We start from the raw sequence: 17,066 nt of genomic DNA on the forward strand, positions 1-17,066 counted from the left end.
GTCTCGGTTGGTGACTTTACCAAAATATTTGCTGGTTCCTGGAAAGCAGAGATGGCAGCAGGGATGGTGGCACCTGCAGTGAGATGTTCTTGTAGAACAGACACTGGTTCCCTCCTGTTCTGTTCTGCTTTGCCCCACTAGATATGTTAATTTGCAATAAACTGTAGGGGAACACCTATTTAAATGTTTATTGCTGACTGTTCTCCTAATTAATTCAGCTGATGGGGAAACTTGAGTTTTGAAGTTATCCCGTTCTTAGTCTGTAAGGGAAATTCAGGGACTGAGTGGTAGTTTCTAAAAAAAAATGCGATAACAAAACCCACTTACCTAATGGGCATGCAGGGCTTTGTGGAGGCTGGGAGGTTAAACAGATGCAGAGCTCAGTAATTGTTACCAGCCCCTGGGCCGGCAGATGAAAAGCTGTGAGCTTGTCTGCAGCCCCCCCAGCATCACTTGAGTGGGACAGCAGCAGCATTTAGCATTTGAGAAGAGTTTTGGAAGAGCACTGGGGGCACCTCAACTATATGTTGTCCCAGTGGAAACTGGGTGCTGTGGAGGACGGACCTGCACATGAAGCTCAGTACCTCTTCTTTCTACTGTTATGTCTTTATGAACTACATCTTGTCTCACCTCTTAAAAGAAAATAAGAAATTACTTGCCATAGTGCACTTTAAAGAGCAAAATATGGTGACAGTCTGCATGGTGGTAGACCAAGGGATGATGTTGGAGAAGGTAGAATGATTTTTGTCCATGCCGAGCTGTTGATTCCAGGGATTTGTACAAACGTAGCTAAGGATGGTCTTGCTTCAGTAACATTCAATTAGATAAGAGGTTTGGGTCAGATTTGTGTTAATGCCATAGACTTGGTTAAGAGCAGAAATACTGCAAAGAGGATCTGAAACTTCTTATCACCAATTTCATCAAAGTTTGTGCTCTTGGTGCATCATATTGGTACTAGGCACCTGGGGGTGGGGGTTCTAACCCAGAATTACATTTGGATCTTCTCTGTCTTGCCTAAAATATCATGTTCCCATGTCTGGTGCTTTGCAAGGCATCATAAGATACTTCAGGAAGAGTCAAGTCCAGTTGTCAGTATTTGTAATGTGCTTGGGTACAATTTATTCATCATGCACTTGCCAATGGAGTCATTACCCTTTTGGAGCAAGCTGGGTTGTTTAACTCCTGGTGATCCAGGTGCAGTAGGGTCATTTGAGATGGCAAAGGAAGTGCAGGTTATCAGTGAAAGAGTAATGGTGTTTCTTTCCCACTGGGGTTGAGATGTCTGATCATTGCAGGGTTTCCTTCCCAGTTCTGGATAAAATGTGCATCAAACCAAAAACGGGCTGTTGGTGGCTGTGCAGGATGCTAAAAATTTAAGTTTAAACAGGTGATGGTAGAGGGAGGGGCCAGTCTGGCATTTTGAGGGTGGTTTAGACCTGCGGTGGGTGAAGGGATCGGTGCAAGATGGTGAATGCTGCTCTCAACAAGGGGCATCGCGCCAGCCCCGCCGCCTCCCCTCTTGCCCAATTACCCCCCATTCCCCCTCCTGCCCCTCTCCCTCCCCTTAAATTTGTGTAGTTACAACTCAAGTTAAACTCTTAACAAAGCTGCTTAATTCAAAGATCGTTAATGGGGAGGAGAGCCCATTCCCCTCTGGGGTAATTTGAGCCTGAAAAGAAACCGGGCTGTAGGGCTGCGCTTGAAATCCAGTGTGTCAATGGGGGCTGTGAAGCAAAATAATGGCATCACCCCGTGTGTGAGTTAATCGGACTTGATGGCACGAAGGCAGAGGGGTCAGCAGGCCACAGGCGCGTGATATATTGTCAGGGAGCTTAATGCTGGGCATGGAGCAGGGCCGGCTTGATGCATAGCTCCTTGCTTGAAAGCCCAGGGTGGTTTTCTGTTAACTGGTGTGGTAGGAATGGGAATGATGTTCAGCAAGAGGTTAATTCTCCCGCTTCGGGGCTCTTTTAGGGCTGAGAGTTCCCATCTTCCTTCTGGAGGCGTCATAAACTAAACAGATTTCCAGCAGTCTGCATCCCTCCCGTCTTCCTTGAACGTAACTCCTAGAAAGAATAGATGTTTCTCATTGTTCTGGAAAGAGTTCCAGTGGCTTTGCAGGACATGCATAGTTCATACAACTACTCCCTGTTGGCATGAAATGCCTCTTCAGATTTCATGTTCCCCATGAGAACATCACTATCACAGTGAAAGAATATTTCACAGCAGAGAGAACTGTTGGGTTGGTTGTCCGAGCACTTCGTGGGCAACCTCTGCGTTTCAGTTCAACCCAAGTTAACCTTTAAAAATGGGGCCACAGCACCACAGTGATGCTGGAGGTGCCTGGGGACCTGCAAAGCTCAGGGCTGGCTGTGGTGAGAGTATCGAGGTACCGAGTCCCCACGTGCTCATGGTCATACAAATATGCATGTCTTGAGTACACAGGGTCCCAGCTGCTGGACACACGTTGTCCAGAGAGAAGAAGAGATGTTGAGCTCCACAGGAGCTGGTGGGTGGCCTGTTGGGTCACCAGCCTTTGCTTGAGCCTTCTTTCTTGGTGGTGTTTGACATAATTGGTTGAGGACAGGCCTTGGGTTGAGGGTGAGCTTTGGGTTGAAGGCAAGTTTTGATTTGAACACAAGTTCAGTTCCTGCTTGAGCAAAGCCGATGGGTGGAAAGAGCCGTTTGCTTACCCTCCATACCCTTCTTCTCCCAGGTGGTCACAGCAAATCTCTTCCTCTCCTTTCCCCCACAGATGCCAGTATGTCACCCGATGCCATGAAGAGGAGCCATTGGTGCAATGTGGCCTACTGGGAGCACCGGACGCGCGTCGGCCGCCTCTACACAGTGTACGAACAGTCTGTCAGTATATTTTATGACCTACCTCAAGGAAACGGCTTCTGCCTCGGACAGCTAAACCTGGAAAACAGGAGCGAGACTGTGAGAAGGACTCGAAGTAAAATCGGCTATGGGATTTTACTCAGCAAAGAACCGGACGGTGTGTGGGCTTACAACCGCAGCGAGCATCCCATCTTCGTCAACTCCCCGACACTGGACATCCCCAACTGTAGGACTTTGATAGTGCGCAAGGTGATGCCAGGCTATTCCATCAAGGTCTTTGACTACGAGAAGTCGTGCCTCTTGCAGCACACGGCCGATCTGGATTACACGGACGGGCCCTACGACCCCAACAGCGTGCGGATTAGCTTTGCCAAGGGCTGGGGGCCGTGCTATTCGAGACAGTTTATCACGTCGTGTCCTTGTTGGCTGGAGATTTTACTCAGTAACAATCGATAACAGTCAGCCTCTGACGAAAGGAAAAAAGAAAAAAAAGACACAGACTATCCCAAATATCATCTACCTAGATTTAATATAAAGTTTTATATATTATATGAAAATATATATTATACTTGTAATTATGGAGTCATTTTTACAATGTAATTATTTATGTATGGTGCAATGTGTATATGGACAAAAACCAGAAAATGCACTTTGGCTTATATAATTCTTTCAATACAGATTTTTTTAAAAAAGAAAAATTATACAGCAAAAATAGGAGAAAGCCCTAATTTTGATGTATGGTTTTTTGAAATATTATTAATACCCAGACAAAAAGCTAATACCAGTCACTCATTGATAATAAAGTATTCGCATTATGGGGGGGGGTTTAATTGTCTATTTTTTTTCCTCTCCCCTGACCAAAGTCCACAGCAGTGTCTGCTCGGGCGCTCTGAAGTCAGGAGGGGTTTCCAGGGGGGTGACCGCTGTCTCCATCTCAGCCAGGACCATTAGAAAAACACTAACTTAATTGCTGGAACTGCTGCAAATTAATGGTTATCACTGCAAATTAATGGTTATCAGTGCTGGTGGGAAGAGCAGAATAGACTGTGGCCCTGCAAGCTGCCCAGTAGGACCGGTTTGCATTATTAGCTTTAAAAAGGGTTCTCTCTCTGAGTCCAGTACCTCCTGGATATGTTTGATGGTTGAATAACAAATACTGATTTTTGGACAACTCCTGGTTGGGTGGATCCTCAGTTGGAGACATCGTAGCGTGGCCTGAATTTTGGGAAGCCCTCCAGTAGCTTGAAATAAGGCGGAGGTGAGTTGGATGAGCCGTGCACAGATTTGTCCTGTGGCTCTCCCAGCCTGTTGTCCAGGCAATAAACTGATACAGAATTGTTTGGGAAGAATATATTTGCTCTGAGTAGGAGTTGCAGCCAGAAGAAGTCCTGGTCAGATGAGCCTGTCTTGGATGATTTACTCTTTCTGGAAATCCTGGCTAAAATCAGGCAAAAATCTGACTTCTGCGTGAGCTTCGTTGCTGTCAGCGCTGTAGCACCCATGTGTCTACACGGGCAGGTTGCCTTCACTTGGTTAGTAAAATTATTTATTGCCAGTGACTGGTGTAGAGCTGTATTACAAATCCCTGTACGTTTGATTTTCATTAAGACCCGGCCTCTGCAGTCTTGTGCTTGCAGAAGCACCTCAGCTTTCGATGTTATGGGATGTTTTTGTAACCCTCATATTTGCAGAGAAAAACATGGAATGAGACCTTCTTAATGGCTCCACACCCAAACTGAGAGTAAAATAGGACATAAACTTACTATTTAAAAGCCCTTCTGATGCGTGTCAGGGTCATGCGTTTTGGCAACTGGACTTGGTGTTTGTCCAGCAGCCCTGAGCGAGGATGGGGCAGGTGGGGACCACATCCCACCCGAGAAGGAGACAGCATCCGTCCAGGGGAGGGGTCCATGTCCCACCGGGGAAACAAGCAGACGTGGGGTGAACATCGGGGAGAGACGTGAGCAAGGAATGTCGCAATGACATTTCCACAGTCGTTTTTCAAATTATAACCATACTTGATATTTAATTGGGACCACATTGGTCGAGTTCATGCAGCATTAGTATTAATGCTTGACATCATTAATTTTTGTTTGTGTTACAGCCATTGTTGTCAGGGAACAATGTCAAAACATGTCACTATCGTTTAAAGCCAGCTTTCAGGAGCTTTGCAGGTTTGTTTTTTCTTTATCGCCTTTGGCATAGATTTGGTGTGTCCTGCCACACCACCTACATCACTCACTGTATCACTTTTGTGCAGTCGGTCAAGGCTCCGCTTTTATGGTTTGGGGTTTTTTTAAAGAGATTTTTCTTAATACCATCCTCATTTTAACTGGGAAGAACCAGCCAAAAGCTGAGTTGCTTCTCCCCATTTCCTTTTCTCTTTCCCAGCATTTCCCACCACCACCCGCAAGGTTTTGCATTCACATCCCGAGGGGGTGCTGCCTTCCTGCCCTCCTCCTCACACGCGTAGATGCAGCGGTGCCGTTGTTTTCCACTTTATACCAGCTTCTCCCATCTTTTGGACAAAGGGTGGACATTCTTGTTTGCTTTCATACCACCCACATGGTATAAAAACGTACTGTTGATTTTTCCAGACTTAACCCTTTGGCCAGGCTGGTTGGGCACCTTTCAGCTCAGTTTCTAGTTTGCATCAGCAAAAACATTTTTGTGTGTTGGAATTTGAGGGTTAACTTTGGGGTTTCCCTTGTGCAATCCACTCATTGTGCTTAATTTTTCTTTTTTTTTTATTACTCATGCACTTCCCCAAGAATAAATCTGGAGTTTTATGTAAGTTGACAGCAAGGCTTTAAAGGGAATAAAAAAGGATTTTATGGTGAGGCAATGAAATAAGACATCAAGTATTCTTTTCTGTCCCATTTCTCCTCTTTAATGCTTTACTGTAATCATTCAAACTTAGAACCCTTTTAAGAAGCTTTAGGACTTCTATGCTATTGAACTCCATGCTAAAGCCTTCCCCGTGTGATCCCCCACACCAAGTTTGAACCCCAGGGCTGTTCATCGACTGTAAATCAGTTTTCAGAGCAGGCCTTGGGGTGTCTGTGGGTGGAGGGCACTGGTATCAGGGAAAGCAGAACTATTGCCCTGCCAGGGTTTGCAGGAGCAGCTGGGCATCGTTAGGTTTTGCTAACGACCCCATGGGTCTCTCTTGTGCCCACAGCTGCTGGTGTTTGCTTGTCTGCCCCAGCCCTATAAAAGCAGGATGGCCACAGCCTCCTCTCTCTTGTACAGTGTTCTGGGGTCTTCTGGATGTGTCTTCTTCCCATTCCTGGAGCAGTTGTGGTCTTCGAAGATCAGAGGTAAGTGGCATGTTGTATTTACTAATTTCTTTGAGGTTTATATGCTGTTGCACCATTTTAAGGGCAGAAATGAAAGCATTCCCTTAGCAGGAGGGTGCTGGGGTGTTTCTCCCTGGGCTATGCTTGGACTAAGCTCCTGATGCTGCTTTGGGTGCCCTGATACTGGGGTGTTGCAGGGGTTTGTGCTATTACTTGTGAGCTGGAGCTGGTTTAGCTTTGTTCTGGAAAGGTTGTTTGATCACCCATGTGCCTACGTTATCACCAAGTGGGTTTTTTGGAGGTATGTGTTGGGCAGTGCAGCAGGAAAGTGCTTTTTTGTAGTAGTGCTGAGACACCCATCATGCAGTTACAGAGGGCCAAACTCTGAGCTGGGTGTGCCATGGTAGCACATCAAAACTTTTGCTTGGTCAGAAGAGACACAGGGGCAGCAAATCCCTGAGCAAATGCAGTTTTCTACCTGTGCTGAAGGGCTTCAGCAATGCACTGACCTTAGAGTTTGCTCCAACTCATCCGGTATATGTACAAAGAGGTCATGGTTTTGTTGTAGGGTGGGGGTGTTCCATGGGTTCTGTGCCCCAGCTGGTCTGAAACAGGTGTGTCTCACCCCTCCAAGGCAGTGACTCCTCAGGTGGAGCTTCCCCAGACCACAGCCCTCAAATTGCCTTGTCAATTGAGGCAGTAAGCTCATGATCCTGCAGAAGAGCCTGAGATGAATGGTCTGACTCACTCGGGCTGCTGTATGGATCATCTGTAGAGGTGGTGGGACACAGAAGTTTTCTAAGGTGTTACTCAGGCAGTGAAACTCGCTGGACACCTTTATCTGTGTGTGCCAAAGTGCTGTCAAAGGCATCAGCTGGTTCATCACAGTGTTACAGGTGCTACCAGGAGGTTGAAGGCTGTGCAGCATGTGTCTGCCCTCCCTGTGCCAAATACACCCATATTCTACTCATGTGGAAGGCCTGAACTGGTAATTTTTCTTGTATTGGACATGAGTCCTTATGGGCTTTGATTTGTGGAGTGTGTTTATATGACAGGATCCTCTTAATTTGAGTAATGCTGCATTTTAGAACTCTGCAATAGGCTGATGAGAAGCAGGCAGTTGCTGCTGGCAGGTCCTAGGGGTTGGTGTGTCTCTCACGAGATGTTTGTTATCCCTGCCCTTAATGTTCATTGCTACTATGACAAAGAAATATGGTTTGCTAGCCAGAATAGAAAATAAATGGATGCTAAAAGGAAACACATTCAGCTCTTGTTAAAAGGAGAGGCGAAGATCCTTCTGTGGCACAGGTTTTGCCCTGGTTCTACAGGGTTGGTCAGTATCTAGATAATAATCTTCCTTCTCAGGATTTTATCTCTGCAGTAGAAGTGTGGGGGACTTGTTCAATGCTTAATTAAAAGCTGAATATTGCATGTGTGGGCTGGCAAGAAAGAAAGGAAAAATAAGAAGCCCAAAACAAACTCTTGGTGCAGAGGAAGGAGCTGGAAGTTTGTGTCAGGGTGTGATGCTGTTTGACTTCATGGTCTTTACAAGTCGTGGAACATCTCCAGCTCTTTGTTTGGGATGTGAATTAACCCTTTTAATGGGGCCAGGATTGCTGAGGTGCCCATATGTGTAACACAGCACAGGACACGGTGTGGTCCTGGGTCAGAGGGTGGACCAGCTGGTCAGAGCTGCTGCTCTCCTGGTGCCTCTGGTGGGTGTGGAATGAGCCTTAGGAGCCACAGTGGAGTTTTCTGGGATAGTTTTTTTTGTGTGGTTTTTTTTTTTTTTTTTGTTTGGTTGGTTTTGGTGGTTTTTTGTGTTGGTTTTTTTTGGTGGTGGTTGTAGTTGTTGTTTGTTTTGGGGTTTTTTTGTTTGTTTGTTTGCATTTGGTTTTGGTTTTTTGTCAAGTACCAGGACCAAAAATTGAATGTCTCATCCAGGTCAATGGCCCTGCGGAGGGAGGCAGCTGTGGGTACAGGGCTGCGGGCTGTACTGAACTGCTGTGTGTGCCGTGCATTGGGTTTTGAGCTGTTGGATTTGCTGAGCGGGGCTGGCAGTGAATCTGCTACTACCTGGTTGCCCTGGGTTGTTTCTGAGCTCAGTTTTCTGAGAAGCTGGGTGTGGGGTGGCTGTAGAACTGTGCTATGGGGCCAGAAAGGTCCTGGTGCCTTTTCCCCATTGTGTCACTCTTCCCTGAACGTGGATCTGGTCTGATGGATGGACCACAACTTTCCTGGAAAGCAAAAATAAAGATTCATGTCCCTTTCCCCTCACTTGAGGTGGGCCAGGTTGCTGAGTCTGGCAAGCCCCCAAGAAGGGTGGTGTTCTGGGGGTCACAGGGCATTGTGATGGGGTCCCCTGTGTCACTTGGTGACATCCCAGGGCTGGTCCCTGCAGCCAGTGTCCCAGCACCGCTGTCCCAAGACTGGCTCCAGGAATGTGAAACGCAGCGGTTAACTGCAGAGCATCCAGTGTTATTTCCTGTAAATAACTTCTTTTGCTTTCCTCAAAGGTCTTATTTTCCATTTGGTGCGTGAGGAGGCATTGCTTGCTGCTTGCTGGATAATCCTTTCTGTATTCCTGATTTATGTATGTGCTGGTGTGATGCACAAAGTAGCATCTGTACTATATATGCTGTGGGAACAACCCAAAATTGCTCTGAAACTCAACTGGCTTACAATTATATTGGATTCTATTAAATTAAAACACATAGCACATATATTACACAATAAACCACAGCTATTTCATGGATCAAATTAAGTTTTATTTGGGCAAATTACAACCTTTCTTACAGTTGGGCCTTTGTGAAACCATTCCTTTTTAATAAAAGCAGGCATTTTTGGCAAATGCTTTTAAAGTGTGCATTCCCAATAATTGCATATACTGTTGCAATTCTTTCTGGGATATATGTGGCTAATTATCTTCTCCTAGTTAGGATAGGCTCAAATGAGCAGTATCTTCCCTTTTCTCTTCCCACACCTCCCTTCTGCTGGAGTTTCTTATTGCCTTCCATTTTTATTAGTTTGGCTATGGAAGTCAGCAGAAAAAAATGAAAAAAGAACCAAACTTCTCATTAAAAACAGGAGCACCTTTCCCGGAATTTCTTGGGGAAATGTGACTCTTGCAGCAGCCCTCCAGTCCCAGCTTGGGGGACAAAGCTGAAAATGAACCTCTGGGAATTGAGCTGGAACCTGGTATGTGCAGGAGGGGGCTGTAAAATGCACCCCGTTTGTGGAGGCTCCTTCTTTAATAAGTGCTTTGTTCCTGCTACAGCCTTTTCCTGCAAGGGGCACATGAGATGGCATGGCACACCCCGTGAAATGTCTTTGACTGCTCATCCTTGCACAGGTTTTGTTCAAATGGGATTTGCAGGGAGGGACAGATGAGGTGGCTCACTCCCATGTTTTCTCAGGAAACTTGCTTAAAAAATAAACCAAATCAGCTGTTCTCTAGTTTAGAGAAGTGCAGCTCCACTGTTTTTCCTGCCTCTCACTTTCCGCTTGCTGTTGGGCCAGGCTTAGAGATACCCTTTTTTTTTTTTTTTCCTGGGATTAATTTTTCCCACAGTATTTTCAGGCTGGACCAGGAAACAGAGGAAATGTCCAAAGTGTGGTTTTCCTTGGGTAAAAGCAATGCAATTTGTAGACCACTGAGACAGATAAACAGAGCAGCACTGGCTTTCCTGGTTCCTGAACGCATGGCATGAGACCTCTGCAAATTTTAGGCTTGTGTTTCTTTACACAGCAGCACCTCTGGGTGTGGGAAGGGTGCTCAGGGTGGGACAGGGATGGTGGGGCTGTCACTGTGGAAGTCCTGGCACATTACAAAAAACTTCAAAGCTTTTTGTCGCTTCTCCAAATCCTTCTGGGCACTATTGTCAGAAGATCAAGAACTATTCTTTAGCCTCCTGAATCACATCTGGATGCTGTTTATGGGATTGTGGTTGGCGTGATCACATCTGTGGGAGGGGGCTGGCGCTGGCAGTGGGAACCAGTCTCGGGGATGCCAGACTGGCTGCTGCCAGATCCCATGGAGTGGTGGCATCTCTTCGTCCCACTCTCAGCCTGTGGTCCCAATAAAGACTCCTTGGAGCTCCTGTTTTCTCTGTTGCTTTACAAATTCTACCAAGTGTTTGCCTCAGCACCTTCCAGCTGCCAGGTTGGGCGACAAGCCAGTGGCCCTGTGATGTATGTAATGGGACTGTCTGGATGCTCCACAAGTCCTGTAGAGTTTGAACATCAATCTGTGACACAGGGGAAAGAGGAAATGGGATTATTCTGTCCATAGAAAAGGCCCGGAAATGTCTTTATTGATCTATTTTTTCCAAATAATAAATTGAGATCACCTCTGACCTGTTGCCTGCTTCCCAGTATGGCCAGGATGGGGTTGCCCATTGCTGCTGCCAGGTAATATGTGATTGTGGTGCAGGACAAGTTGGCACTTGCTCGGTCCCTGGTGTATCTGCACCAGGGGCTGGTGGTGGGGCAGGAACCAAATGAAGTGGCCACAGAACATTTTCAGCATCTTGCCTGTGTGACTGCAGTGTTGGAGTACACTGAGGGCTGTATCATGCAGTGGCAGGAGGTCAAAACTGGTTCCATGCCCTGGCATCACAGGGAAGAGAATGTGCAATGGGAGAAAACATGGATGGGAGAGAAAGGGAAGAGTCACAGAGCATCCCTTGCAGCCTGGCTGGGAGTTTTGGAGAGAGAAGATTCTGCACCTTGTCCCTGGTTGTCTCACCCATCATGTTCCAGCTTGAGTTGTGTGTTTTAAGCTGGGCAATGCTCCCCATCTTGGCACTGGTTGTGATGCTGTGCAATAGGATGGTGTTTGGGACATGAGGCTTTACAAATAGGTGGTACTGACCATTCCAGGGAGCTAAATACTACCATCTGAAAGGCTTTGTGAGGATGGTGTGCTGTGCTTCTTCCCGTGGCAGCAGGGATGTCTGACACGCTACTGCGTTCACTTTTGGGCACAGAATTGAAACTACAACCCGTTTCTTGGGGAAGATACATGATGAGTGCAAAGTGCCTTCTCCTGCAGGATGCTGGGTGGGGAGGGTAAGAAGAAAACCCCCACTAGTCTCTGAAAATTGTTTTCCTTCCTCTTCTCCTTCCAAAATAGCATAATTAACAGAAATAAACTTTGCAATGCTGTTAATTTTGAACATCATGTATGCCAAGCTTGAACATGCAGACCTTGACTGAACAGGCGATGCGAATGGTTAATTATTACCCAAACGGTGTCTGAGTTAGTCTGAAAGGATTGAAGAATTATGAAACTGTAACGAGGGAGGCCCATTCTTGGCAAACGCTTAAATGATTCAAATGCTGGGGAATTCAGCATGTTTTTTCCTTTCTTCTGAGGACTTTAAGCCAACCTATGGTCCATATTGCATGGTGGGGATTGAGCAGGCCCATTATTCTTGGGGTGATGATGCTACAACAACTTTTGCAGTTTTTGTCATAGCTGTTTAAAAATAGCTTATAGTCAATAATTAACCCATAGTTATTTCTGAAAACCCCCAAGCATGTGAATTTCTGGCTACAATGGTTTGGTGCTGGGTCTGCAGAGGAAGGGCTCTCTATGTGATGTGTTTTGTGCTACTGCAGCTGGGATGTTGCTGTGGCCCTCGTCTCTGCTTATCTCTGCAGAGCTCTTGGTGTCCCCTTTGAGCCCACATGTGGATGGTGTTCGTAAGGAAAAGGTCCATTTTCCTATGGCAGAGCTGCTCTTTGGCTTTGGAATACCATGAAAAATGTAAAAACACATTAAATGTTTTGGCAGAAAATTCTTAGGTTTTCTGTTGAGTATCTAAATTCTGTGGAATCTTCCTTTCTCTCATCTTCAGACCACATGTGGTCTGTGTCCAGTCTCTTGGACCTTGACCTGCCTGTGCCTGCCTGGAAAACAAAATTTATGGTGCCTTGGGAGCTTCTACTCACTCCATCCCTCCAGACACCATGGCCCATACATTTGTAGTTGGTGTTCAGCTACTTTCAAGCAGGTTTTTAGTCCCAAATCTAATGATGAAAGTGGTGGAGGTGAAAAGGCATACCAGTGGAAAGCAGTGCACAATGCTGGTCTCTAAAGATGATTTGTTCTGAACAGTTTTGTTTGAATAGTTACTGGTTTGGACTGCTGTGATCTTTTCGTCTCAAGCTCAGTTTGCGTTCTCCAAGTTCAAATCTTTGAAGTAATATTAATAGATAAAGCTGGAAACTGAAGCATGTGCTGGCTTAGAAATAGTTTGGTGGCCCAAGTCCTGATTCTCTTCTTCAAGCTGCCCCACAGAGCCCAGGGCCCCCCAGCCGCTCACAGGGATCCCCCAGTCCTGACTGTGCTTTGAAGCGGAGGAGGCTCCTACAAAGGGATGTTCTTTGGGAGCTGAACCCTTGGCATGGGAAACTTCCAAAAGTTTTTTTCCTCCTACAGATGTCTTTCCTCAGTTCTAGCAAAAGAAGTCAAGCGTGTGGAAATGCCTTCAGTGCTTTAACCTTGTGGGTTTGATGCATTTATTTCTAAAATGTCCCCCATGCTTCTCTCCCTGTGCTTTCTTTTTTAGCTTACTTGCAGCTTTTCAAGGAACAGTTGCACATAGATGGTCAATAAGACTGTTCTGCTTTGCTCAAAATGTCACCCACCAGGGAAGTCCCTGCTGAGTTGTTTTTCTGATGCATGCAGTGAACTGCACGAGATTCCCGAGGTCATTGCTTCTGGTATCTTGTAAGGGCAAATCCTCTCTCTTCTCCTCCAGCTGGTTGTGTGCTTGCAGGATAATGCCCTGTAGGACCTATGTTCTGCTCCAGAAAGTGGCTGAAAGGAACCCTTGACATGGTTGATCTAAAAAATATTTCTGAAAACTCTGCTTCCTCGTTGTGTCCATGTATTCCCAGTGAGAGACCTCTTGGGTGCCTTTTGGACAAGCCAAGGAACAGATTTCTTGGAAAAACAAGGCTTTAGGTCTGGACTTCACTGCCCTGTTAATTGCAGAGGGTTAGACTAGAACTTTGAAGGTTCCTTTCCAACCCCAACTATTCTACGATATTGGGCAAGTGGAGTAAAAGGGACGTTAGCTGCCTGAGACATTACCTTAGTTTGTTATCAAGGCTTTCCTTCTCTTTAGACTGGAGGCAAATACTGTGAACTGGTGTAAGATGAAGGCATGGGTTAGAGTAGGAGACAAATCCACCTGTATCTATTGGGGTGAGTGGTCCTGGGAGTGGGATGTCTGACTGGGATGCGGTTTGCTGTGTCACCTGTCACTCAGCTCTGACATGTACATGGTGATGAGCTAATGAGTTGAATCACCAGCTGTTAGCATCACCAGACTGGGATCTGGAGGGTTTAATGTATGAACTGGAGGATGAACTCTCAAAGAAGCATTTAAATTACTTGTCCAGAGAAAGGATGCCCAAAATGCTCTGATGAACCAAAAACTCCTTTGTCCTGTAACGCTGGAGTTCTTCTCTGTTCTTCCTGCTTCAGTAATCATGAAGAAACCAAGACAGAACCTGAGCAGTTTGAAGAAAGCTCAGCTTTGCAGTTTTCACTTACAGCTTAGTCCAAAAGGCTGCAGTCTTGCAAATTCTTCCTGTTCCATCAGACCAGAAATTTCTGATCAAAAAGTATTGTCTCATATATATATGTATATATGTACACACATATATAGAGAGAGGGTTGGTTTAAGTCAGGGGTTTTTCTTTTAGTTCAGCTAATTGTTTTGGTGCTCTCTGATTTTGCTGTGTTCTCTCCTTGTGTCTCTGGGAAAAGATCTGCAGGATCTGGGCATAGTTGGTTGCCACTTCTGGTTTCTTCTCACTTGCATGTAGAGTTATTGCAAATCTCAAGAAGCAGGATAATAATCACAAAATGGAGGTTCCACGCTGCTGCTGGTATAAGTAACTGATTAAACTGCAGAATGTGTGTGTTTAGTAACTTGTGCAGGAAGCCTCTCAACATCTGAACTGACTTCAGGCGTGTGGTGCCCTGATAGGAACTGACTTCAGTATTTGTTTTACTTTCAAGGGCATGGCTATCAAGTTTTTTTAATTTGCATTAGTAAAAATCTCAAAAATGTGCATATGAGCTGGTATTGAGCAAGATGACAAGGGACAGTGCAATGATTTTGGAGTTGGCCAAGATGGTTGTGCCTTTTTACTCTGAAACCAGGCAAGCTGAGATGAGATTTCTAGAATGTTTTTGTTATCAGATTAACACTCAAGCTTTGGTTTATTAAAAGTAAAAGAAAGCTGTGAGTTTTTTAATTTGATATGGTGAAATATGTTTCCTTCATGACAAGTGATGGTGTGTGGAGAGGGAGGTGGGAGGTCAGAGCTGCTTCTTGAGTAAGACTTGGGCAATCTTCATTTTCTCACCAACCTACACTCCCCCATAAGAAACCCTGGATCTGTGTTTGAACTGAATTCAATACTATGCACCAGAGTAAGGGAAACAAAGTAAAGGCTCATAAAGCTTCCAGCCATCACCTCTTGGAGCGGTGGTCCTTGAGTCAATTGAAAACATCTGCAAAACAATCCTGAAAACCTCTGTGTGGGCAGGAAAATGGCATTGGGAAATGTAGCAGGTGAACTTTGAAAGCTCAGCCTACTTGTTACATGGCTGTGAATGAAAACTCCCATGGCAATGTTGAACAAGATGTTCCCTTATTTTAAAAACACACCTCTGGGGTTATTGTTTGGACATGAGCTGGGCAATGTCCTGTTCCTTCCTTTTTTCTCTAGACCTGCTGTTGGTAATGTAGCCCTCAGGAGCTCAAGTGAAAGGACTTGGAGGCTGATATTTGTTTAAAGCTCTGTGTGATGCTGCAAGGCATCATGTGCACACATAGTTTGTGTCACAGGCCCCATGGTCAGACATGGCTTTGGGCTGTGGTTTGGGTAGTCTTGGCTTATTACTGATTTGCTGCCACTTCACTGTGCAGCCTCACATTGCTCCATCTTGACTCATGCCCTGGCTGGGCGATGTCCCCAGGCATGGTGAGGATGACACCAAACTGGGAAGCACTAGAGCACCCAAACTCACTGTGGGGTTGCATCAGTATTGAGGGACCAGGTGAACCCAAGGGGCTGTGGTCCCACTGTCCCCTTGTGGCATTGCTGTCCCACCACAGAGGATGTTTCTGAGCACTGGGAAGGTCTTCTGGGAAGGCTGGTGATGCTGAGCCCCCTCCCTGCCTCGTCCCAACATCTATCGTGGTCGAGCAACATGGGTCCAAGGTCAGCATCCCCCTTCCTGGCTCTGGCTGAGTGCTCCCACTCCAAAGAGGTCACTTGTGCCGAAGCAAGCAGAAAAAAACACTGCAGCAAAGCAGAATTGCTGCTTGAATTGCTTTTTTCATTAAAAAGAGAGGGAGGGAGAAACATCAAAAATCAACCCCCTGCCCCCGCAAATCCTACCCTTGTCTCGGAGTATTAAAAACATCCTGGAGCTGAAACCAGGCTTGTGCTCCTCAATGTATAAGGAGGATTTCTGCCAAGACACTGACCCCTTGTGGATTTTGCAAATGTCTCTATATCTCTTTTTCTCTTTGAAAGGGGCGGGGGGGGGGGAAACCTCCCCTTTCAGACCTTCCCTTGGTCCCTTGCAATTCAGAGCTATCAGAAGATTTATTATTAAACGGAGGCTCCAGGGTGATTTATGAAATTACAGCTGAGCCGTATTGTGTGCTGGTTACAAATTGCAAAGATATTCCATGAGACGTAAGCTCCAACGAGCATGGGATATATTACACTACGGGGAGAAGGGGAGCTTAAAACCAGCTGGCTGACTGCAACAACTACAGCCACTTCTCTTTGATGAGAAGATGATATACATCTGGGTTTAATATGAAACATGATGGACTGACACTGGGTTTTGGAATATCTTATACAAATGGGATAATTTTTGCCTTTTTTTTTCCAGAGCTGTTGCACCGCTTTATTAGAAGTTATACTCCTTTTTTTCCCTGTTGTTTCTTTACATGTTAGCAACTTCTTGTTCAACTTTATAAAGTGCTGGGGATGGTTTCTCACTGCTTTCCAGAAGAAGGGTTTCTCCATGCTCTGAATGCACACAGCAAGTGCTAGGGCTTGAAAAAGGCAATGCTGTGGTACCACATGTGGGATCACTGAGCTAAATTGGCTACCTGTAAATATACCCCAGATGTTAATAGGGAAAAGGAAACTGAAAAACATTATCAGGAAGGATGTGTTGTCTTTGGAGTAAATCCCTTCCATGGAGACCCCTCCTCTTGCTGTTAATGACTGCACTTCTCCAGGAGAAGTCATCTGTGAGCCCTGTTGTGGTGGGCATACTCTGGGGGGTGTGAGATATTAAGGACATCTTACAACCTTCTGGTCAGTAGTAAGTTCCGGCAAGACAGATGCTATGGGTTGTAAAGCTGTGCTGTTGCTTTGAAGATAAACTTATGCTGGTTGTCAATGTCTGGTCTAAAATCTTCTGCTATCTGCAAAGGCATGTACTGGTCAGGTCTTGGTAGCCCATGAGTAAAAGGATTTGGTGAATTGACCAACAAGGTTTCTGCGTGAGCAATCTCATATTTTGTTTTTTTAGTTAAGTCATGACATTTTTAATGATCTTGATTGGGTAAGAGATTATTTAGCATTGATTTTGTTCCCTGGCCTGAATGTAGCTCCTAGGTCTGATTTCTGTTGTGAATATTTAATGGCAAGTCTAGAACTTCTTATATTTTGGGTTTAGTTTGACTGTTTTGAACAACTAACCCTGACATGCCTATTCCTCATAAGTAGTTCTCAAAGTCTGAATGTGACTAAAGTTGCTTCAGTCTTCACCAAAATTTACAGACTGTGTCCGTGGTTCCCTGCCACAGTGTTCCTGAGAAGCATCTATAAATATCCACCGAGTAGAAATCCTGCTTTCTAGTAGTTGATGGC

The 17,066-nt window shown here is 45.6% G+C and overlaps 1 protein-coding gene across 2 annotated transcripts in view; it reads left to right on the forward strand.

The window, feature by feature from the left end:
- SMAD6 (SMAD family member 6) overlaps positions 1–3,658 on the forward strand; it is a 41,652-nt gene extending 37,994 nt beyond the window's left edge. For both annotated transcript variants that reach the window (XM_065075975.1, XM_005511195.3), the window contains exon 4: positions 2,756–3,658. In XM_065075975.1, the coding sequence (XP_064932047.1) occupies positions 2,756–3,297 (542 nt within the window). In that variant the 3' untranslated portion in view covers positions 3,298–3,658. The remainder of the gene's footprint in view (positions 1–2,755) is intronic.
- The last annotated feature ends 13,408 nt before the right edge of the window (positions 3,659–17,066 follow it).

Source organism: Columba livia, chromosome 11 (genome assembly GCF_036013475.1).
Source record: "Columba livia isolate bColLiv1 breed racing homer chromosome 11, bColLiv1.pat.W.v2, whole genome shotgun sequence".
NCBI lineage: Eukaryota > Metazoa > Chordata > Aves > Columbiformes > Columbidae > Columba > Columba livia.